Below are 21,767 nucleotides of genomic sequence, written 5' to 3' on the forward strand. Positions count from 1 at the left end.
CCGCCCAGGAGCTACCCCCCCCCACCGCACCCCGCGGGGGACCCCGGCCATCCCCTTCCCCACCGTCATTCCAGAGGGGATTCCCGGCCGCCGCTGGGGCCACGGATTTTCCCGCTGGCTACGTGAGGAGCGGGGAGGAGTCCAGTCCTGAACTTCCTCCCAGGCTGGGCTTCTGGGGCCTGGACCAGGGTGGGAAGGGGGATGGGAGCCAGACTCCCAGATGGGAGGGCGGGGAGAGGCTGGGGTCTCGGACTCGGGCTAGAGAGAGAGAAGGGGGCTGGGCTCCCGGACTTGGGGGTCTGACATAGGAGGGGCTGGAGGCCCCATCTCCTGGATCTGAGCAGAGAGGTAGTTTGGCAGACCCGGACCCCTAGATCTGAGCAAGGAGAGGCCGCGGCCCGGGGCCCTGGGTCCCACCCGTCTGCGTTTCAGTGGACGGTTGGCCCTTCCCCGGCGCAAAGCTCCCTCTCCAGCCTCTTCGAACGTCGCCCAATCCCAAGAGTCCTGGCTCTCGGGGCGATGACTAAGCAGATAGGAGAGGGGAGGGGGTCAGCCTGACTCAGGGATGGGAAATGCTCCCTGTCTCCAGGGAATCGAAACTCCTCCAGGATCGCGGCTGGAGCCGAGCCAGACTCCAGAGACCCCAGGGTGTTCCCCCCCCCTCCCGTTTTCCCGCCGCCTCAGCCCTACTAGCGGCGAAGGGATTTGGAGCCCAGCCGGGAGGCGGGTACCAGGCACCTCCCCTTTCCCCTTTTTGCCGTTGTCCTCCAGGCTGTGTTTACAGGCGACAAAAGCCCTGGTTACAAGAGAGGAACCCGGGCGTCCGGGTCGAGCCTCCTCGTCACGGCTTCCAGGAAGCCCCCCTCCCCCGCCCCTTGCGTATGAGTCACGGGCGAGCGGGAGGCTGCAACCGTGCCAAAGCCACCCGCAGCCGCCCAGCTCACGGGACTGGCCGGGAAGGCCCCTCAGCCCCAGAAAGCGCCGCACCAGGGATTCCCCCGAGCTCTGTCCGACGAGGCAAGTCGGTGTACCTGGCAGGCTCTTCCCACCTCAATACCCTCAATACGAGCCCGCGGTCGCAGCCTGCAAAAATAAACTTTCCACCTTTGTAACTGCACTCCGTGGCAATGATTTCTACCCCCATGTTTTCGCTCAGGGCGGCAGCTCACCAAGATCCCCTTAAAAGTAAACTTTCTTCCCAGGTCTGTTACAGAGTGTCACTCAAGGCACCCCCTTGACAATCACAGGCTTGCCAACGCGGGGTATAATCCCCGCAATTAAGAGTTCTCTCAAGGCACACCCCTTTGAAAGATACCCATGCGACCATCAGTTGGGAGGATGACCCATTTCTTCCACCTCCAGACGACTTTCCATCAAGGCAACCCTCTACCACAATAAAAGACCTCCCCCTTTCTAATCTTGAGTTTTCTCAGAAGGCAAACTTCTTAACAGGGACTAGGACAGTAACTTGGCCTCTCCGAGCCTGGGTTTCCCGGTGTGTAAACTGGGCATAATGAGTCCTTGAGTTAATGTATGTAAAGCACTTCCATGGGACAGTGCCTGGCCCAGAGGAAACGATCAGAAGTGCCATTATCTGCTTGAGCACGAGAGGCTCCTTTCCTGCCTCGCCAGGTATTCCGGGACCCCACGCCCCGCGCGAATTGGCGTAGGAGGATTGGCGATCCTTCCAACTTCTCCTCTCCCTGCCCTGTCTCACCCTCTCTAAATCTCCCTGCGTGTGTCTCTCCCTCCATGTCGGTGTCTGTTTTTCTCTTTGGGTCTCTCCATTTCTTGTCTCTTTCTCTCCCGGCGTCTCTCCCCGCCCCCGTCCGCCTCTCCCACGCACGCCCTCTTGGCCTCTGCCCATGTCAATTCCCCCGGGAGCCCTGCCCCCACCACCGCGCAGTTCGATTCTCCGCGCCTCCGTCTCCAGCCTTGAAGACTGGGCCGACACCACTACCCCCCGCCCAACACACACACACACACCCTGGGCACTCCCCGCCGGGTCGGGGCCGCCCGCGGGCCAGGCTCGGGTTCTTCTTGGCCGGGGGCCGGGCGGGCCTTGCTGGGGGCGCGCGTCCGGGAAGCGCCCCTCCTGGCCCCACCCACCAGGACCCGCCCCTCTGGCCCCGCCTCCTCCCATCGACTCTATAAAAGCACCGTCTCTGCCAACCAACCGCAGCCTGACTTCAGCGCTCCCACTTTTGGCCAACTTCTCAGCCCATCGGCCGTTCGCGCCGCCATGGATCTCGCCGCCATCTACGAGGTGAGCCCCCGCCGACCGACACCCCTGGGGTCTGCTTGCCTGACACCCTTCTTAAACTAGGGCTCTCTAGCGCCGGAAAGTCCGGCCCGGGACCTCTGGCTCCCTTCTCAAACTGCAGCTCGGGAGAGTCGCACACTCCGGCCCGGGGTCCCTAGCTCCCTTCTCAGACCAGTGCGAGTCTCGGGAGGTGCAAATGGAGTTCACGACTTTCGGGTCTCCGCCCCAGCATTGGTGGGGTGGCCCGTGGAGATGGAAAGCTGGAGGACTTTTTTCAGACTACGGCTGTCTGGAGGCGGAAATGGCCCCACACCTGGCTTATCCCCTAGTAGTTGCTTAGGGCGCGGTTTTGCGCGGAGGCGTTTCTGGGGTTGGAGTCTTGGGGTGAGGGGAAGCCGACTTCTCTTTCTCCACCGCTTGACCCAGCGAAGAACTCTGGGAACCCTAAAACCGAAGAGATCCCGACTCTTGGGTTACCTTTGCCTCCTTCTCCAGTTGTGAAACTGGAGAACCCGATGTGCGGGGTCAGATCCCGAGGGGTCCAGAGGCTCAAAATTGAGAGGACAGTGGTGTTGTCTGACTTTGGGGTCTCCTCTTGTTCTAGCCGGGGTGTCCGGGTCCCTGGGATCGGCTTCTCTCGCGAATAAACTCAGAACGTCCAAATCGGGATCCCTGCGATCCGGCACCCATATTTTAATGGGGGCAGGTGGGGCTCAGGCCGGGAGCCCACAAACCGGACTGGCAAGCTCTTAGGTGCCCTGCAGCTGTGGTGGGGCGTCACCCAGCATTTTCGGTGTCTTAACCAATCCCTGTTCCACAGAGCCTCCTGTCGCTGAGCCCTGACCTGCCATCTGACCACGGAGAGACCGAGTCCAGCCCAAGCTGGGCTTCCTCCGGGCTCTGGAGCCTCAGCTCATCCGACAACAGCCCGGCTGGGGTCGGTGCCCGCTTGCCTGGCCGCTCCACCAGCCTGGTGGAGGGTCGAAGCTGTGGCTGGGTGCCGCCACCCCCAGGCTTCGCACCCCTGGCTCCCCGCCCAGGCTCTGAACTGTCGCCTTCACCCACCTCACCTACTGCAACCCCCACCACCTCATCCCGGTACAAGACTGAGCTATGTCGGACCTTCTCAGAGAGTGGGCGCTGCCGCTATGGGGCCAAGTGCCAGTTTGCCCATGGTCTGGGTGAGCTGCGCCAGGCTAGCCGCCACCCCAAGTACAAGACCGAACTCTGCCACAAGTTCTACCTCCAGGGCCGCTGCCCCTACGGCTCACGCTGCCACTTCATCCACAACCCCAGCGAAGACCTGGCTGCCCCGGGCCACCCCCACGTGCTGCGCCAGAGCATCAGCTTCTCAGGCCTGCCCTCTGGCCGCCGAACATCACCACCACCAGCAGGCCTGGCAGGCCCTTCCCTGTCCTCCTGCTCCTTCTCTCCCTCCAGCTCCCCACCACCACCACCGGGGGACCTTCCACTTTCTCCCTCTGCCTTCTCTGCTGCCCCTGGGACCCCAGTGGGCCGAAGGGACCCCACCCCAACCTGTTGCCCCTCCTGCCGAAGGGCTACCCCCAGTAGCGTCTGGGGGCCCTTGGGTGGCCTGGCTCGGAGCCCCTCTGCACACTCCCTGGGATCTGATCCTGACGAATATGCTAGCAGTGGCAGCAGCCTGGGGGGATCCGACTCACCTGTCTTTGAGGCTGGGGTTTTTGGGCCACCCCAGCTACCTGCAGCCCCTCGGCGACTCCCCATCTTCAACCGCATCTCTGTTTCTGAGTGACAAGTGCCCACCCAGTACAGATCAGCTGGATCTCAAGGGGGCCATTTCTCTTTTGCCCTGGGTTCCACAGGGGCCCCAGGGGCTGTGGGAAACTGGAGGACTCAATCAAGTAGCCTCCCCCCAACCTTCCAAAGTGCATTAACCCACTCCCCTGACCCCACGCTGGGGCAGGTCCCCAGTGTGCAAGCTCGGTGTTCATGGTGTTGGGGGAAGGAGTGTTTTCTGGGGCCTTGTTAAAAAAAAAAAAAAAAATGTAGCAGATTTGAGGAAGGCAGTGAGCCCTCTACCCACCCCTCCCTTTCCCAATGCTGTGAATAATAGGCTCCCACTGCCCCCTTCCAATTTCTCCTAGACCCTGAGGTTCCAGTGTCTGGTGGTGACTGGAGCCTCCCCCTGAGGGGGAATCCTGGTGCTCGAATTTCCCTCCAAAAGCAAGTAGCCAAAGCCATTGCCAAACCCCACCCAGCCAGTGGGCTCTTTATTTATGACGACTTTATTTATTCTAATAGATTTTATAGTATTTATATATATTGGGTCGTCTGCTTCCCTTGTATTTTTCTTCCTCCCTTTTGTAATATTGGAAACGACGGAATAATTATTGTTATAAGTATACTATAATAATATATTAAGTAATATATTGTTAAAAGTTTATTTTTGTGTTTTTTGGAATTTTTAAATAAAAGGAATCTGTGTGTAAACTGGAATCCTGGATTTTCTGCCGTCTAGAAGCAGTAAAGAGGAGCGGGGAAGGTGGCGTGGGCTTTTAGAAGCGGGATAGGTGCGGTCGACCGAGAGCTCCTCCTAACCCTCGCAGACGGAGCCGCCCGCGGCGCTTACCTGGCAGGAAGTGACGTCACCTGGCCCGGCCATTCACCTGAGAGGGCGGGGCCCAGGTGAGGTCACCCTAGGAACTCGGAGAGCCAGTTTCTGGGGCGTGGGGGCGCAGGCTCTCCCGTCCAGCCGGGCTCCTTGACCCAGCCGGCGGCCGGGCGCGGGCGGGGACGGCATGTTTCCGTCCCCACGGGGCCGAGGGAGGAGGGCGGGGCAGAGCGGAGAGGACGGAATGTGCCGGGTCGCGAGCCCAGGACGGACGGGGGCGGTGAAGCGGGTGGGGGAGGGGGCCTCCCGACAGTCGGGGCGTCCCGGGGTCCCACCGCCCGGTGTTCCGGGACGTGAGAGCCTGGCGGGGATCTCAGGCTTTCAGAACCGCGGGGGAGGCAGCTTGAGAGCCTCAGGATTCCAGAATCTCAGAGGCAGTCTCGGCGATTTAGAATTCTAGCCCCTTGGTGTCTCCGAAAACTTGCAGAGACCGCAAAACGCAGTAATCTGGCCTTCCTCGGAATTGCAGAGTCTTGGCCCTTCGGAACTCGAGAAGTTCGGCATTTGGGGGCCTTGGAAGCTCGAGGTCTCGCGCTCCAGGCGGGGCCGGGGAGGGGGTCCGGCTCGCCAGGCCCGAGTGTGGGTCGCGGCAGCGTCGGGCGGGGCCCCGGGGACCGCGGCGTCCTCGGACCATACAAGGCAACACGCGGCGGGAACCACCCTGGGGCGGGGGAGCCGGCCGCCCCGCGCCCGGAAGCCGCCCCGCGTCAGCGCCGGCGCCCCGCCCCCCTTCCGCCGCCTCCTCCGCCCCCCTCTACCCCTTTTCCCCCCTTCTCTCCTCTCCCCTCCCCCACTTCCCTCTCCTCTCCCCGCTCTCCCCGCCCTCCCCACCGTCAGTTCCTTCTCCCCTACCCTCCTGCGCCGTCCTTCCCCTCACCCTCTCCAACTCTTCCTCTCCCTCAGGAGTCCTCTCCCTTTCCCCTTTTTAATGTGTTCCCCTTCCAGCCTCCACCCCCGTCCCTTACCCCCTCCTCTCCTCCTCTTTCCTTCAGTTCCTCTCCTTCTCTCCCCTCTCCCCCCCCCCCCACCTTCGTGTCCTCTGCACCCTTTGCCTCCTGGCCTCTAACTCACTCATCGTCTCCTGGGTTCCACCTCTCGTCTCCGCCCCTCTGCTCCGTCCCGCTGGTATTCTCCCTCTCCCTCTCCAGCCCCTTCCCCTCCTCTGCCTTCTCCTCTCCCTTCCTCCTGAGCCTCCTTGCCCTCTCTTCTTTGGCTCTCTCTCCCTGCCCACTGGCAGGCCCTGACCATTGATCGCCGCTTCCCGGAAACTGCCCTCCCTTCATTTTGGGGAAAGGGCTCAGATCCCCAGACTTAGGAGAAAGGGTCGGAATAAAAGAAACACGGAGATCCAAAGACATCGGGGAGGCAGAGAGCAAGAACGACCCATGCAGAGACATTTACAGAGTCTGAAAGAACGAGAAACACATCTCTGGCCCTTCCCTTAGCAAAAACAGATTTTCTGCCCCTTCTAAAAACAAAAACCGCATTTGAGAAAATGACCCCCACCACCAGCTACCAGTGCCAAACACCTGGGAGTCCCCTTGACTCCTCTTTGTCAAACCCACACCCCATCCAACAGCAATTCTGTCTGACTCATCTACATAGATCTACCTGCCTGCTGTGGCTCCCAGCCTAGTCCTATCCAGCATCATCTTCCACCTGAACCTTCCTAACAGCCCCTTCCTGGTTTCACTGGCTCAGGACCTACCCTCAGTCTCTCCCCACTCCCCAACAAGACAAATACAGGGAACCTGTCCTGACACCTGAGTCAGAGTCAGATCACATAAAAGGCAAAGTCCTAAGTCCTCACCAGCTTACATAGCCTGGCTCTTATCTAAGGCACTCTTGCTCTAATCACATGGGCTTTCTAGCGGCTCACCAATATACCTGACCTGCTGCTTCAGCCACAGGGACTTTTCACCGGCTGCTACCGCTGCCTGGAATATTCTCCCAAGTATCCCCCCATGGCTTACTTCCCTCCTTTAGGTCTCTGCTCAGATGTCTCCTCAGTGAGATGATGTTTGACTACTATTATTACAACCCACACCCTCATCCTTCCTCCCTACTTTGCTCTACTTTTTCCATGACATTCATCACCACCTAACATATAAAATGTAGTTTTCATGCTTATAGAAGCCCGCCTTTCCCACTAGAATGTAAAATCCTCAGGGGCAGGGACTTTGTGTTATTCATTGCTGTATCACTCATGCCTAAACCCTAAAGAGGAGTCAGTCACATAGTGGATGTTCAACATTTGTTGAAAGAAACAAATCAATTCAGAAAAAAAGGAGGAAAAGAGAGCAAAATCTCAAGTCACAGGAGAAAAAAACAGTAAATACGCGATGTGATTGATGTTAACTAAACTTACAGAAATCATTTCACAATTTATACATACATCGAATCACGTTGTATACCTTGGACTAATACGGTGTTATATGGCAATTATATCTGAGGGGAAAAAATCCAAGACAGAAAAGATGGAGAAAGAGGCAATGCCATAGAGTTAGCAGAGAACCCGACACATCTACACAAGTCTTAAACTGAGATTTGCCGACCCAATTAAATACTCAGGCATTTAAGAGGCGATACCACCCTCTGGCGGCCGGGATGGAAACGGCACCTCCCCACAATACAGAACACTCCCAGGGGTCGTCAGAGTTCCAGGAGTTGCAGCCTGAAAACTCCGAAGATCGAAATGCTCATTCCTTTAAGTGATAATGTAGATGTTCTAGCTGATTTGTAAGATGTATAAATTTCTAAAAAGAGGATAAGAGGAAGAAAAAGATGCTCCAGGTGAGGATCGAACTCACAACCTCGGCATCGCTCCGCTCGCACTGTCGTATAAGTACCGCGCGCTAACCGATTGCGCCACTGGAGCTCCGGCCGCACCCTCGCGTCGCGAGGTCCTTCAGTCGTTCTTGGCCACGTGACCTGGCTGGACAACTCCGCCTTTCCTGCATATGCAAATACGAATCTTTTGGTTGACCAATGGGAGAAAGTGCGCTACCAGTTCCGGATTCTCACGCCCCGAAGGCCCTTGCTGTAAAAGGGAAAAATCTGAGAGGCGTTTGGAATGTGGGGGCGTAGCCTGCCCGGGACTCGCCTCCTCATGAATATTCAGACAAGGGGGCGGGGTCTTAACCCTTTACCGGCTGCCCGGCCGGAAGGCAGCCCCTCCCCCCCACGGGCGGGAACAGGATATGAGCCCGGGCGGCTGGGGGGAGGGGAAGCCCCAGGCGACCGCCCCCCGCCTCACAGCTGGGACCGGACTCTCCCGCTACAGATGTGGCGCCTCCGCCGCAAGAGCCCCGCGGTACTCATCCTAGAGCCTGAGGGGTCCAAAGTGGTGGACTCCGGAGTCGCGAGTCTCTGCACCGCGCCCTGAGAGACCCCAAAGAGCAAGCTAAAGGAGCCCAGATATCCAGGTGCCCAGCGCCCCCTCCTGGAAGAGCCGGGAGTCCAGGACGGCAGCCCTGCGCGATCCTGGAGGCCGAGCTTCCTGTACCCCGGTTTAAAGAACTTGGGATCCCAGACCGGTGATTACCTCCAAGGTTCCCAGATATCCGAGCCCAGATAGCCGAACTCGGCATACGGACTCCGAGCACCCCAGCCAGTGTGTTTGGAGCTGAAACGCCCACCACTTCAAGGAGACCCAGGAATTTGGGACTCCCCTGCGCTCCCGCCTGGAAATGATTTAATCTCTGCTCCAAGAGTTAGGGGAACTCAGAAATCGCCCCACGGCCCTATCTAGAAGACTCGGGAATTTGGGTCCCCAGCGCCCCATCTGAGACCCAAGAGTCGGGACTCCCAGCATCCCTCATTTAGAGGACCAAGAAATTCGGACCGCTGCATCCCATTCTCCGAGAGACGCCGGATTCTGGTTCCCGGAGCCTGAGAACCCGAAGTTCACGCCCCTGACTTTCAGAGACCCAGGAGTCCGGCTTTGCGCCTCCCCAGGGACCGTGCTAGGGTCGAATAAGAATCCAGCAGCCTCGGTTCGGGGCTGGAGACTCCCTGGGAGGTGAGGGGGGAGGCGAGGGGCCCCGAAGGGTTGGGGGAGGGGGCGGCGCCGCAGCAGCTGAACAATGAGGGGGCGTGCCGGCGGGGGGCGAGCGGAGGCGCCGGCGGGAGTTTGGGTCTGGAGGGGTGTGGGAAGGCTCTGGGGACCCGGGCTGCGGCGGTGGGGACAGTAAGCAGATCGCGGAGGGACTGGCTGGAGGAGGGGTGGTGGGTCGAGGGCTCAAGGCCAGCGCCCCAACTCGCAGCCCTGGGCGGGGGAGGGAGCCGTCTGCAGGACCCTGGCATCCGGTCCCCCAGCCTCCTCCGCCCTCCCCTGGGACCCCGCGGCCTCCCGCCCACGGCTTTTCCCAGCCCTGCCCCTAGCCCTCGGCTCCAGCCAGAACCCAAACGTTCCCAGGATCCCTGAGACTCCCGGCCCCAGACAGACCAGACTCCCAGCTTCACTCTTCTTTGTCTCAACCTTTCCATCTTTTTCTCTGTGTAATCTCCCCCTGTGCCCATGTTTCTATCACTGTGCCTCCGTCTGCCCCATTAGTTACTCTCAGGGAGTCCCTCCTGGGGTTTAGACCCGGCTCCTAATTCTCTGGCCTAATCTGTGAGTGTGGGTGGAGGGGAAGGCCGATGGGGTCCTGATATGCCAGAAGGGAATCTTTCTGCAGCAGCCGCTGAGCCGCTCAGCCATGCCCGAGGGAGCCCGTGGACCGAGCCTGTCCAAACCCAGCCCTAGCCTTGGCCGTGGCCCCACAGGTGAAGTGTGTGACTGTGCAGCTGTGTGTGAGACCCAGACAGGTGAGCGTGCAGGGGAGGGTGGGGTCCACTGGACATTCGTTCCTTCAGTCCAGGCACTGTGCAGGCCTCTGTGGCTGGCGCTGGGCAGTGCTGGCAACACAGGGTGACCGAGACAGTTCCAGCCCTGCCTACACAGAGCTCCAGATGTAATGGGGCAAATGGAACCATCCCCGGATGCTGACAGTCCAGAGGGGGATACCCATGGTAGAATGAATGGTCAGGGCTGGGACAGGGTTGGGGGGGGAGTGAAGAAAGCCCCATCCACTCACTGTGGGAGCCCAGTCAGGGAGGGCAGTGGACAGCTTCGTGGAGGAGGGAACATCTAAAGAGAATTGAAAAATGAGGAGGAATGAGTTGAGAAAAGCAAGAAATAGTATTCCATATGGAGGGAACAGTGTTTGCAGAGGTGAGGGGGCTGGTTTTTCTTAAATAACTGAAAGCAGTCAAATAGGACTGGAGTGTGAGAAGTGGTGTGGCTATGGGAAGAAAGCAGAATGGAAAGGTCTCAAATGGCCACGTGTCATAGTGCCCTGTGGATCTGAGGAGTTTGGACTTTGTCCTGAGGACATGAAGGGGTTATACTTGGAGTGACAAGGTCAAATGGGCAAGTTAATAAAGATCCCCCAGGCTGATACCTGGAGGTGGATTAGAAGAGTAGAGGCCAGAGCCCAGAGAAGACCCTGATGGGAGAGGACTGGACAGGACCAGGGCGGCGCAGTGGGAAGAGGAGACGGGAGCCGGGGGGAAAGATATTGACCTGGTCTGGGTGAGTGTAGAGCCGAGAGCACTCAGTTGGGGAGCCCCCCTGATCTCCTGCTCCACACCCCCAGCAGCCCCTGCAACCGCTGCCATGGCCTCCCCCCGAGGTTCTGGGAGCTCCACATCCCTGAGCACGGTGGGCTCTGAGGGGGACCCCGCTCCAGGGCCCACCCCAGTCTGCTCAGCGTCCAGGCCAGAGCCCCTTCCAGGGCCCCCCATCCGCCTGCATCTGTCACCCGTGGGGACCCCGGGTTCAGCCAAACCCTCGAGGCTGGAGCGAGTGGCGCGAGAGATTGTGGAGACCGAGCGGGCCTATGTCCGGGACCTTCGCAGCATCGTGGAGGTGAGGCAGGCGGGCACCTGAGCCCAGCGGGACCCCAGGCCAGCCTTCTACCCCCATAACCCCGGTCATCCCCACAGGACTACCTGGGCCCTCTGCTGGATGGTGGGGTCCTAGGGCTGAGCGCGGAGCAGGTGGGCATACTATTTGCCAACATCGAGGACATCTACGAGTTCAGCAGGTCAGAAGCGGGAGGGATGGGTAGGGGCACCAGCCGGTAGGGTCAGGGGCGGTGGGCTATATCCTAATCCAAACCTTGGAGCCCCGTAGTGCCCTGTCCAGGCTGGTACCTGGGGTGTAGTAACATTGGGCAGGGATCGTGATGGGGAGTGAGGAACCAGAGTGGTGGAGGGTAAGGTGGCTGGGAGCCTGAGAACCCAGATGAGGTCTAAATACTGGGATGGGTCTCAGCACTATGTCAGGTCTGGGGTCACGATGAATCCAGGGCTCCTGTGAGGCCTGAAGATCATGCCAGTGTGAGCATTTGTGTGACCAGCTCGGCCTGGGAACCGGGTCAGTCCTAGATAAACCAGATGGGTGGCCGGGACCCAGTGAGGAGGATGCTGGGGTCCAAAGCTCATGACCCCTCCAAGTGTCTTCATGAGGTCTGCAGATTATTATAGATCTGAGAAGGCATGACAAGGTCTCAGGATCACAACAGGATCTTAAGATCATCGCAGCTCTGAGAGTCATGACACCCCTCTCCCAGGGTCGTATCACAAGACACCCCCCCCCCCCACCTAGGCTTATGCCGACTCTGACAAGATTTTGAGCTGAGGAGTAGGACACTGTCCACAGACAAAATCTGGGCAGGTTGCAATCTCCCATGTCACAGTCAGAAGACTCCCTTTGGATATGGTGGCCCCTCAAGAGATCCTGGTCGCCACCAAGGCCCCAGGCTTCTGGAGTCCTCCGACAGGGGGTTGCGGGGATGGGGCAGTCCCTCAGCACCCTCTCTCCCTCACAGTGAGCTCCTGGAGGACCTGGAGGGCAACAGCAGCGCGGGGGGCATTGCCGAGTGCTTCGTGCAGAGGGTGAGGCGGGGTGAGGGCGCGCAGTCTGGGAGGGGGCCTGGGTCAGGGAGGAGCAAGCCTGGGCTAGGCCAGGGGGCGGGGGAGCTTGGGAAGTTGGGACCTCGGGTCTCCCTGACTCCCGTGTCACCCGCAGAGTGAGGATTTTGACATCTACACATTGTACTGCATGAACTACCCGAGGTGAGGGGTGAGGAGTGAGGAGCCCCTGCTGGGCCCCAGGCCTTGCCCACTGAGTTGCTGTGCCGGCCAGCCTCCCTCCACCTCGACCCATCCAGCTCCAACCCCTGCCAGACCGTGACAGTAACTGACCTCTCCCTAAGCTGCCCTTGACTGTCCCGCCCCCACCGCCAGCCCCCGAAACCCCACCCCCACCCCACCCCACCCCAGCTGACCTGTGCTGTGCCCCCAGCTCCCTAGCCCTGCTCCGGGAGCTGTCGCTGTCCCCGCCTGCAGCCCTGTGGTTGCAGGAGCGCCAGGCCCAGCTCCGCCACTCGCTGCCCCTGCAGAGCTTCCTGCTGAAACCCGTTCAGCGCATCCTCAAGTACCATCTGCTGCTGCAGGTGCGCCGTGGCCCCCGGGGGCTGCTCGCGGAGGGCATAGTCCTGTCCGTTGGCCACCTGGTGGGACGTCTGGAGGGTGGCCCCAGGACAAGTCCCTAGAAGCCGGGGCAGCAGGTGGGGCCAGTGGGGACTGGCGCTGGCTGATCCCACTCTGTCTCTGCGTGTGTGTCTCTGTCCTTCTCTGGGTCGCCACCTCTGCCCCCACCTTCCCATTTCTCTCTTTCTGTCTCTTGTCATTATCATTCTTCCTCTTGTTTCTGTCCCCTCCCTGGGTGCCTGGTGGCTGCCTGGCAGGAGCTAGGCAAGCACTGGGCAGAGGGCCCGGGCGCCGGGGGCCGCGAGATGGTGGAAGAGGCCATTGTGTCCATGACCGCCGTCGCCTGGTACATCAACGACATGAAACGCAAGCAGGAGCATGCCGCGCGCCTCCAGGTGAGCCCGGGGTGGGGTGGGGGGGCCGGGGCTGCTGGATGGGGGCAGCGGGTGGAGGGCCTCTGGTGGGCGTGATCAGCGCTGCAGAGGCGGCCTCCGAGGGAGGGCTGGACTGCACAACCCTGTGGCTCACGCCCCCGTCTTGGTGTGTGTGCACTTCCTGTCTTGGTGCGTGTGCCCTTCTGTGCCTTTCGCACCCGGCGGGGTCCCGGCAGGAAGTGCAGCGGCGGCTGGGCGGCTGGACTGGCCCGGAGCTCAGTGCTTTCGGGGAGCTGGTGCTAGAGGGCGCGTTCCGAGGTGGCGGAGGGGGCGGACCCCGACTTCGAGGGGGCGAGCGGCTGCTCTTTCTGTTCTCACGGATGCTGCTTGTGGCCAAGCGCCGGGGCCCAGAGTACACCTACAAGGGCCACATCTTTGTGAGTTCAGGGTTGGGGGCGAGGCCAGAATGTCAGGGGCAGGGTTCATTGTGTATACCTATACCTATATACTTGGGGGGGGGCAGGGGTGGGGTCTGCAAAGGTGGGGCCATCCAGCTCAGAAGGGCCAGGTTTTCTTGAGTCCAAGGATGGGGGGTGAGGTTTAATGAGGGGTGAGGCCAGCAGGATGCAGGTGAGGGCGTGGGGGGGGGGCTGGATTTGCCCAGCAGCCAGGCATCTTCTTGAGGGGAGGACATCATCTGATCCAGATGAAGGCGAGGGGCTGATGAGGGAGAGAGAGCAGAGCCCGGCCTGATGGGGAGGCTCAACAGGGGAAGGGGACCCACCAAGTGTGCAACCTTACGGGGCACATCTTTCTAGGAAGTAGGAACCGGTTACCTACAAGGGGCACACTGCTGAGTCCAAGGGCTCTGAGCTTGCTGCCCCTTTTGCCCACCCTCCCCCATCCAGTGCTGCAATCTGAGCGTGAGCGAGAGTCCTCGAGACCCTCTAGGGTTCAAGGTGTCTGATCTGACCATTCCCAAACACAGGCACCTGCTCCAGGTGGGTGCAAGGTGGGGCTGGGCGGTCAGGGCTCCCCTCAGCCTCTAGACCTTACACCAGGCTCCCGACCACCCCTGTCCCTCCCCCAGGCCAAGAACCAAGAGGAGAAGAGGCTGTGGATTCACTGTCTTCAGCGCCTCTTCTTTGAAAACCACCCCGCCTCCATCCCTGCCAAGGTACAGCTCCGGCCATATCCGTGAGCCCCGCAAGACCCTGAGGGCAGGGGGACTGTCTTAGACCTTGATCGATAAATGGCAGAGTTAGGCTGCCTGGGTTTGAATCCCCACTCCACCATGTCCCTGCTCTGTGACTTTGGGCAAGGAGGGCAACCTCTCTGGTCTCCCGTTTCCTCACCTGGAGGAATCAGCACTGACCCCATGGAGTTGTGGGGATGACTAACACTCATCAGTCACGTGACATGTCTCACGCTACGGCACCCGTTATCGGGACTGTGAGCGGGGTGTTCAGAGACAGGTCTCCTGCCACACAACCCTCACCCTTGTCTCTTTCAGGCCAAACAAGTTCTCCTTGAAAACAGCCTGCACTGTAAGTTGGGGCCTTGGGTTGGGAGGAGGTGGAAGCAGAGGCGTTACTCCCAAGGAAAAGTAGATGATCGGGTTCCAAATTTCTCCCCATAGGTGCTCCTAAAAGTAAGCCTATCCCAGAGCCCCTGACACCCCCACTTGGGTCTCCCCGACCTCGAGATGCTAGAAGTTTCACCCCTGGACGAAGGAACACAGGTAAATATAGAACCCTGAGCTTCCCCCCTGCATCTCCCCCAGGTACTGTGCCCCCAGCCTTCTCCTCCTTCAGGAGCCTGGAGCTGGGCCGCTCATGGGCTTCTAATCTCCCTCTCCCACAGCTCCGTCTCCAGGACCCTCTGCTACCCGCCGTGGCCGCAGACAGTCTGGTGAGTGTCCTCCCCCTAAAAGTTGACTAGAGAATGCAGTGGGAGCTGGGCCCTTGACATCACTGTGTCCTTTCCCCAGAGCCAGTGAAGGACCCGTACGTTATGTTTCCACAGAACGGTAAGTGACTGCCCTGGCCCAGACAGGCCCAGCTCCGTCTGTCTGTCTGTCTTCCCAGGGGATGTCCTGTGTGCATGGGGGCAGGATGACAGGGGCAGTTCGTCAACTGTCAAGAATGACCTTGTTCCTGCATCTCACTCTTTCTCTTTCTCATCTCTCCATCCCCAGCTAAGCCTAGACTCAAGGTAAGAAACACTCTAGGACAGGGTCTGGTGACCTGGACTCCTGGGTCTGGGAGAAAGGGATGGGGCCCTCAACCCCTGCCCTCCATCCTCTCTCCTTGCTCACAGCATGCTGGCAGTGAGGGGGAGCTCTACCCCCCCTTAGAGCCTCAGCCACCAGTTCCAGCTTCCGGAACCCCTGAGGACCTGGAGGATACGGGACCGCCCACGCTGGAACCCTCTGGAACCTCCATCACTGAAGAGATCCTGGAACTGTTGAATCAAAGAGGCCTCCGGGATCCAGGGGTGAGCTGGGCATCACATGGTGTGCTTGGGGCTCTTGGCTGGGGCGGCCACAGCCCGGAAGTCAGGGGTGCCGGCCCGCCCTGATGTCTTTGGCCTCTTCCCCAGCGCCCACTGCAGCCATCCCCCCACGACATTCCCAAGTTCCCTGGAGACTCCCAGGTGCCAGGCGACAGTGAAACCCTCACATTCCAAGCCCTGCCCGTCCGGGACTCTTCAGAAGAGGAGGAGGAGGAGGAGGAAGAGCTGGAGATGGACGAACGGGGGCCATCCCCACTCCACGTCCTGGAAGGGCTCGAAAGTTCCAGTGTGGCTGAAACTCCCGACGTTCCCGGCCTTGCCAGAAGTCCAGACGCACCCAGCCTCCCTGAAATTCCCGGCCTGTCTGAAATTCCCAAGATTCCCCACTTTCCGAGCCTCTCTGACATTTCCAGTGTTTTCGAAATGCCCTGCCTTCCAGCCATACCTAGTGTCCCGGACATTCCTAGTCTCGCCAGTGCTCCCGCCCTTCCCTGTGACTCATGGCTCCAGGGACCTCTGCATGGGCCCGATGAGGCTCTAGCCACCAGGAGAGAACTGTTCCCGGGAGGCAGCTCCGCAAAACTGGGAGAGCCCTCCTCAGACGGCAGGGCAGCGCAAGAAGAGGCTGAGGAAGGGGAATCGTTCCCAGACTTCCAGCCCCAGGATGTCCCCCAAGAACGGGGATTCCCAGATGAGCTGGAATTCCGCTCTTGTTCAGAAATCCGGAGCGCCTGGCAGGCACTGGAGCAGGGGCAGCTGGCCCGGCCAGGATTCCCAGAGCCGCTGCTGATCCTGGAAGATTCGGATCTGGGCGGAGGCAGCGCAAGTGGGAAGGCAGGAGCCCCGAGTTCAGAGAGGGCAGTTTCCCGAGTGCGAGAGTTAGCCCGGCTCTACAGCGAGCGGATCCAGCAGATGCAGCGGGCGGAGACCCGGGCGTCAGCCAACGCCCCCCGCCGCCGCCCCCGCGCTCTGGCCCAGCCCCAGCTGTCCCCCTGCCTGCCTCAAGAGCAGGCTGAGCCAGGTGAGGTCTGGGTGTGTAGTCAGCAGGTGTGTGGTCGGCAGGGACGGCCCTCGCTGATCTCAGGCCTGACTCTTGTTCTTTCTGTGCACACAGGGCCCCTGCCTGCCTTTGGACACGTGCTGGTATGTGAGCTGGCCTTCCCACTGACCTGTGCCCAGGAGTCTGTCTCTCTTGGTCCTGCCACCCGGGTTCAAGCTGCCACGCCTCTGTCTAAGCAGGGAGGCTGCCTGGGTGGCCCGGGTCTAAATGCTTCAACTTTGCCTGAGCGAGACCATCTGGGCATCCACGTTCCAGCTGCTACCCCTCTGCCGGAGCAAGGAGGCCTCTGGAACATACAGGATGTGGCTGCAGCCAGCACAGCCTTGCCCCAGCAGGAAGACCCCCCAAATGCGCAGGTGCCGGCTACAGCTCTGCCTGATCGAGAAGGCCACCTGGGAATCCAGCTTCCGGCCACCACGCCTTTGCCTGAGCATAGAGGCCATATGGACACCCAAGTTCCGGCCAGCCCAGTTCTGCCCAGGCAGGGACGCTGTTCTGACGTCATGGTTTTAGCCACCGCCGCTGTGCCCAAGCAAGACGGCTCCCCACGTAGCTGGAGCCCGACCAGTGCCCCGTTAACTAAGCAAGGAGGTTCCAGGGATGTTCCTTTCCCAGCCGGCGTTTGTGACCAAGCTGTCAGCGCTTCGCTTACGCACGGAAACAGCCTGGACCATCCGATCCCAGGCAATGCTCCACTGCCCTTGCAACATGACCCCCCGGATGTTCTGGTTCCAGGTGCTTCATCTGTGCCTGCCTGTGGAGGCCCCCCAAGCCATCAGATCCCAGCCAGCACTCCACTGCCTTTGCCCCAAGACCCCTCAGACATTCAGCTTCTGGGCACCTCACCCTTGCCTGCACCCGGAAGCTGCCTAGACCATCGGATCCCTGCCAGCACCCCACTGTCTTTGCCCCAGAACCCGAATGTTCCAGCTGCCACACCTTTGCCCCAGCGACCAGGCCTCCCAGACACCCCAGTCCAGGCCCTCCCACCTTTGCCCAAGCAGGGAGGCCTCCCAGACATCCAGGGTCCGTCTGCTGCATCTCTGCTTCAGGAACAAAGCTTCACAGACCTCCAGGTCCAAAAACGTACACCTTTATTGGAGCAGAAGAGCCTCCCTGATGTCCATGGTCCGGCTGCAACACTTCTACCTGGGCAAAGAGGCTCTCAGGATGTTCAGGGCCTGTTACCCACCCCGGGTCAGACCACTGTGGTTTTGTCCAAACCGGGACGCCGCTTGGCCTCTCCTGTCTTCAGGTCAGAGTCTTCAGAGTTGACACCACCCCAGAGTCCCCCTCCTCCAACCCGGCAGCTCCTGGGCCCCAACGCAGCTGCCCTCTCAAGATACCTGGCAGCCTCGTATATCAGCCAGAGCCTGGCTCGGCGGCAAGGGCCTGGGGGAGAGGCTCCCTCGGCCTCCCGGGGTCCCTGGTCCTCCTCTGCCCCTGCATCACGGGCTCCTTCACCCCCGCCCCAGCCCCAACCCCCACCTCCCCCAGCCCGGAGACTCAGCTATGCCACCACGGTCAACATCCAGGTTGGGGGTGGCGGGCGGCTACGGCCTGCCAAGGCCCAGGTCCGGTTGAACCACCCTGCTCTCTTGGCCCCCACCCAGGAATCTATGGGCCTTCGCAGGGCCCAGGGAGCTCCTGATGCCCCTTTCCACATGTGAGCCAGGAAAAGCAAGGACTTCAACCAGATGCCACAGACCCTCAGAACTTCACCCACAAGTCCAGACACTGAACACGGGTGTGAAAATTGCTGCAGCTTTCCAACTCCTGGGAGCTGCTTTAGCGAATGGTCCTTTTTACTTACCTTGATTAACTCAGCAGGGATGGGGAAGGGGACATCATTAATATTTTGTTAATATTATGAAGTTATGTTATCTCTTCCCGTTGTGGAGGCAGTGGGGGGGATGCAAGACAATGAATGCAAAGGTCTGACACAGCACGAATCGGTGGTTCTGAAAACAGGAGTAATCTCGAACTTCGAGAATTACCCACAACCACCCATTATAATTTGGTGTCTGCTTTCAGAGTTTATGAACTGCTCGATGCCACCCAGGAAGGCCAAGTTAAGCAGCTTTGTTCCAGGTAGACACAGAAGTCTATTCCCTTAGCAATTTATCCAGCTCCCATGTCCTAGCATCTCCTCTGTTCAGCATCTCTGTCTGTCCATCAGCTGTCTGTCCATCTCCCTGGCTACCTGTCCCATTTTCCAGTCCATATGCTATTGGTTTAGTCCTCTCTACCCTAGTCATCCATACATCATCCTGCCTCCATTCTCATACCCATTCATCCATCAGTCCATTCCTCCATTACCCCACCTGTCCATTTAGTCCAACCAACCCTCTCCATCCGTCTGTCTGTCCCTCCATTATTTGTTTACCCATTCGTACATCTCATTCACTCAACCATCTAATCCGTCAGCACAACCACCCAACGTTCTCTGCCATCCATCCATCCCTCCTTGCTCAGATTCTTCTGGTTCTTGGTGCTGCGAAATTTCAGAGACTGTTCCACACTAACACCAGAGTGAATTGGGTTCGGAATTCTAGGAAGTCTGTTCCACATCTGATTTCTCACTCCACAACACACGAATGTTCCAGTTCTTGTGCCCACCTACACACCCCCTCGCTCTAGTTTGGGACCTCTCCAATGCCTCAGCGTGCCCCCACCCCCAAGAAAGAAATTCAGGTCAGAGACAAAGGCTTTTATGTTTGAATCATTCTGCCCCCTCCCAGCAGTGGCATGCCGGGTGAGCAGCAGAATTTAAGCAGTTTCTTTGGTAATACTGGCTTCATTGATCGAACGCTAAACCTCTTGTACTTAGCACATTGTCTTATTTTTCCTGGAATTCTGAGGCACCACATTGTCACAGCCGAATTCAAATGCTGACTTTTCTAGTTGGTGTATGACCTCAGTCTGGGTTTTCTCAACTGTGCCAGTTGAGAAACTGTACAACAGTACCTGCCTTCTAAGATCACTGTAGAGATTCAGTGAGCACAGCCTCACTTCCCAAATGTATATGAGTCTCTGACTCTGGGGCATTGTTCAACTGACAGATCCCCCCAGGATCCTGGATCTAGTTCCAGCCTATGGAATTAGAATCTCCAGGGCGGGAGTCCAGGAATCTGAAATTTTAAGAATCAGCTAACAGGGGAAAAAAAAAAGGTGGAGAGAATATTGAGTACTAACTGCATAGCACGGGCATTAGTCACCTTATATGTGAACTCATTCCCTTTGAATCCTCCCAGTGTCCCTAAAAGGCACGTGAGGGTGGTTTCTGGTTCTCACTTTAGAGAGGAGCAAACAGGCATAGAGGAAGGGATTTGCCCAGTCACATAGCTAGGAAGGGGCAGAGCTGGAACTCAGATCCACACGGCCTAGCTGGAGTCCACACTGTTAAGTGTCTGTCCTGTGTCAGGCATGCTTAGGGAACCACTTCCCTCCCAGATAAGGCTTACAGCCTCGTGCTCCAAGGGCCCTAGGCGACCCTCAGGGAGTCAGGTAGCCAGAACGAGGCCTGGCTCAATAAACCTTAGCTGCTGGCTTCCATTCAGTCATTTATTGGATGGTTACGAAGCCACACGGCAGGGCCTGGGCCCCCTCCATTGCAGCCTGCCTGAGGTCAGGACTGAGGCTGGCGCTCCCCTCCTCCGCCCCCAGCTGCACATTCCCAGCTGAAGGAAAGTTCTCAGCCTGGCCTGGGCTCCCAGTGGCGCCGGAATTCCCGGTATTTGAGGAGGCGGCAGGGAGGGAGAAAGGGGCTGTCTACTCCAGAGCCTCCAGCGGGGATAGAGAGGCGAGCCCGCTCTGCCTTTCCAGATGCAAGATGCATCCCAGCTGTGCCTCTGGCGGGGAGCCAGGAGCCCCGGAAGGAGGGGGTCTCCAAACCACGGACACCAGGCTGGCTTCTGCCCCTCCCGATCCCTGCCCGCTGGACTCCCTTATTCCCACTTGCCAGACTCCTCTCCTTCACAGCCCCAGCCCACAGTCCACCCACTGAAGTCGGCCCAGCCTTCCCTAAAGCCATACTTGCATCAGGCTCAAAAGTGGGAGGATAGTGCCCTGCTGCCCTTTTTGGGACATTTAGCTTAATGCCAGCCTAACCCTTAACCCATTAACCACATCTCCAACGCAAAACTTGGCGAGCTGCAGTTACGTGACCACTAGGCTAATTTTCTTACCCGGCGTCTGCCTGCCGCTAACCTCACAGGAACGGTGCTTAGCTGGGCACCTAGTTAGTGCCGGTCAACCCCACTGGCCCACAAGCAGCACTGTCATCTACTCCCTGTGCATCAGTGCTGTCCTGTAGATTTCTCCTCACCACGGAAATGTTCTCTCATCTGGGGAGCCCAGTATGCCAGCCACACGTGCCTACTGTTCTGAGTGGGGCACATACAAAAAGGGCAACCGGACAGTAAATTTCAAGTTCCTTCTCTTACTAAAAAAAAAAAAAAAAAAATTGTAACACTTTCCCCCCCCCATCAATGTCCAACTGCCACCCAGTGTTCTTGCCAGCACCCCCAGCAGCAGGGAGAGCAGTGCGGGACCCCGCCTGGGGACAGACAGCCGAGGTATCAGGCTGGCTGCAAGGCTCATGTGAGCAGAGCCCACTCAAGGAAGCTCACTGGCTTCCTGCAGAAACACAGAGGGGCGGGGGAAGGACCAAAGGTAACTGAATCCACAAGCAACACTTGACTTCCCTATACAGACACCAGTGCTGTCCCACAGAACTTTCTTCGACAATGGAAATGTCCTGTGTAGCCCAGGAGTAGCAAATGAGAGCCCGCTACGTGTTGGCTCTTACTACACGGCACACATAACAGATGAACAAGTCCTCAGACACACGTGCTGAGCCCTGTAAAGACAGTCACCACAGTGAGTGTAACTGGGACTGTTCCCCAGGAGGAAGTGCTGACATCCTGAAAGATGAACCAGTCAGGGGGACGCCCCCTCCGCTGCATCCCAAGCCTGTCTCCCTATAGGCTGGCATTAGGAAAAACTCCTTTCCAATTCAGGCACGGCTCTTAGTGGTTGACTTCAGAACGCACCCAGGAGGGTTCTCTTGTCTTTGTATTCAAGTTTACTTATCTTACACCTTCCACTGCTCCTCAACATGCCATTTCAACAGAGGCAAAGGGACTGAAAAAAGACAAACCCACAAGGACACCCCACACAACCAATGCCCCAGAACCACTCGGCCTCCACTGTGCCTGCACACTGGACTCTACTGGAGGTGCAGGGAGACTGGGAGCAGGCCTGCTGCCACGTGCCTCTCCCACCCATCCACACTGACCCTGGGGTAGTGTCTTCTGGAAAGGATTATGATCCAGACTGGCATTGGGCTGGGGTGTTTTTTGC

The 21,767-nt window shown here is 58.9% G+C and overlaps 2 protein-coding genes and 1 non-coding gene across 9 annotated transcripts; 2 read left to right on the forward strand and 1 right to left on the reverse strand.

The window, feature by feature from the left end:
- The first annotated feature begins 2,162 nt into the window (after positions 1-2,162).
- Positions 2,163-4,735, forward strand: ZFP36 (ZFP36 zinc finger CCCH-type). Its single transcript, XM_045785619.2, has 2 exons — positions 2,163-2,266; positions 3,084-4,735. Exons 1-2 carry the CDS (start codon positions 2,243-2,245, stop codon positions 4,035-4,037), a joined length of 978 nt encoding a protein of 325 aa, XP_045641575.1. The 5' UTR covers positions 2,163-2,242; the 3' UTR covers positions 4,038-4,735.
- Positions 4,736-7,701: 2,966 nt separating this feature from the next.
- TRNAI-UAU (transfer RNA isoleucine (anticodon UAU)) lies at positions 7,702-7,794 on the reverse strand. Its single transcript is given in 2 exon segments — positions 7,702-7,737; positions 7,757-7,794. It is a non-coding gene; the product is annotated as a tRNA-Ile (tRNA).
- Positions 7,795-8,079: 285 nt separating this feature from the next.
- PLEKHG2 (pleckstrin homology and RhoGEF domain containing G2) lies at positions 8,080-18,351 on the forward strand. Of its 7 annotated transcripts, none has more exons than XM_045785577.2 (19): positions 8,081-8,937; positions 9,596-9,725; positions 10,556-10,827; positions 10,905-11,005; positions 11,792-11,858; positions 11,992-12,038; positions 12,268-12,418; positions 12,713-12,850; positions 13,066-13,266; positions 13,738-13,830; positions 13,920-14,006; positions 14,343-14,376; positions 14,469-14,570; positions 14,693-14,740; positions 14,820-14,858; positions 15,027-15,043; positions 15,149-15,325; positions 15,431-16,364; positions 16,458-18,351. In XM_045785577.2, the coding sequence occupies exons 2-19, from the start codon at positions 9,617-9,619 to the stop codon at positions 18,071-18,073; spliced, it is 4,233 nt and encodes a 1,410-aa protein (XP_045641533.2). In that variant the 5' UTR covers positions 8,081-8,937; positions 9,596-9,616; the 3' UTR covers positions 18,074-18,351. The 7 variants fall into 7 exon arrangements, with proteins under 7 accessions (XP_045641497.2, XP_045641515.2, XP_045641526.2 ...); XM_045785584.2 differs by having other exon boundaries at positions 10,559-10,827; XM_045785541.2 differs by having other exon boundaries at positions 8,080-8,937; positions 15,027-15,325.
- The last annotated feature ends 3,416 nt before the right edge of the window (positions 18,352-21,767 follow it).

The sequence above is a fragment of the Ursus americanus genome, chromosome 21, assembly GCF_024610735.1.
Source record: "Ursus americanus isolate L20-20 chromosome 21, mUrsAme1.1.p, whole genome shotgun sequence".
Classification (NCBI taxonomy): domain Eukaryota; kingdom Metazoa; phylum Chordata; class Mammalia; order Carnivora; family Ursidae; genus Ursus; species Ursus americanus.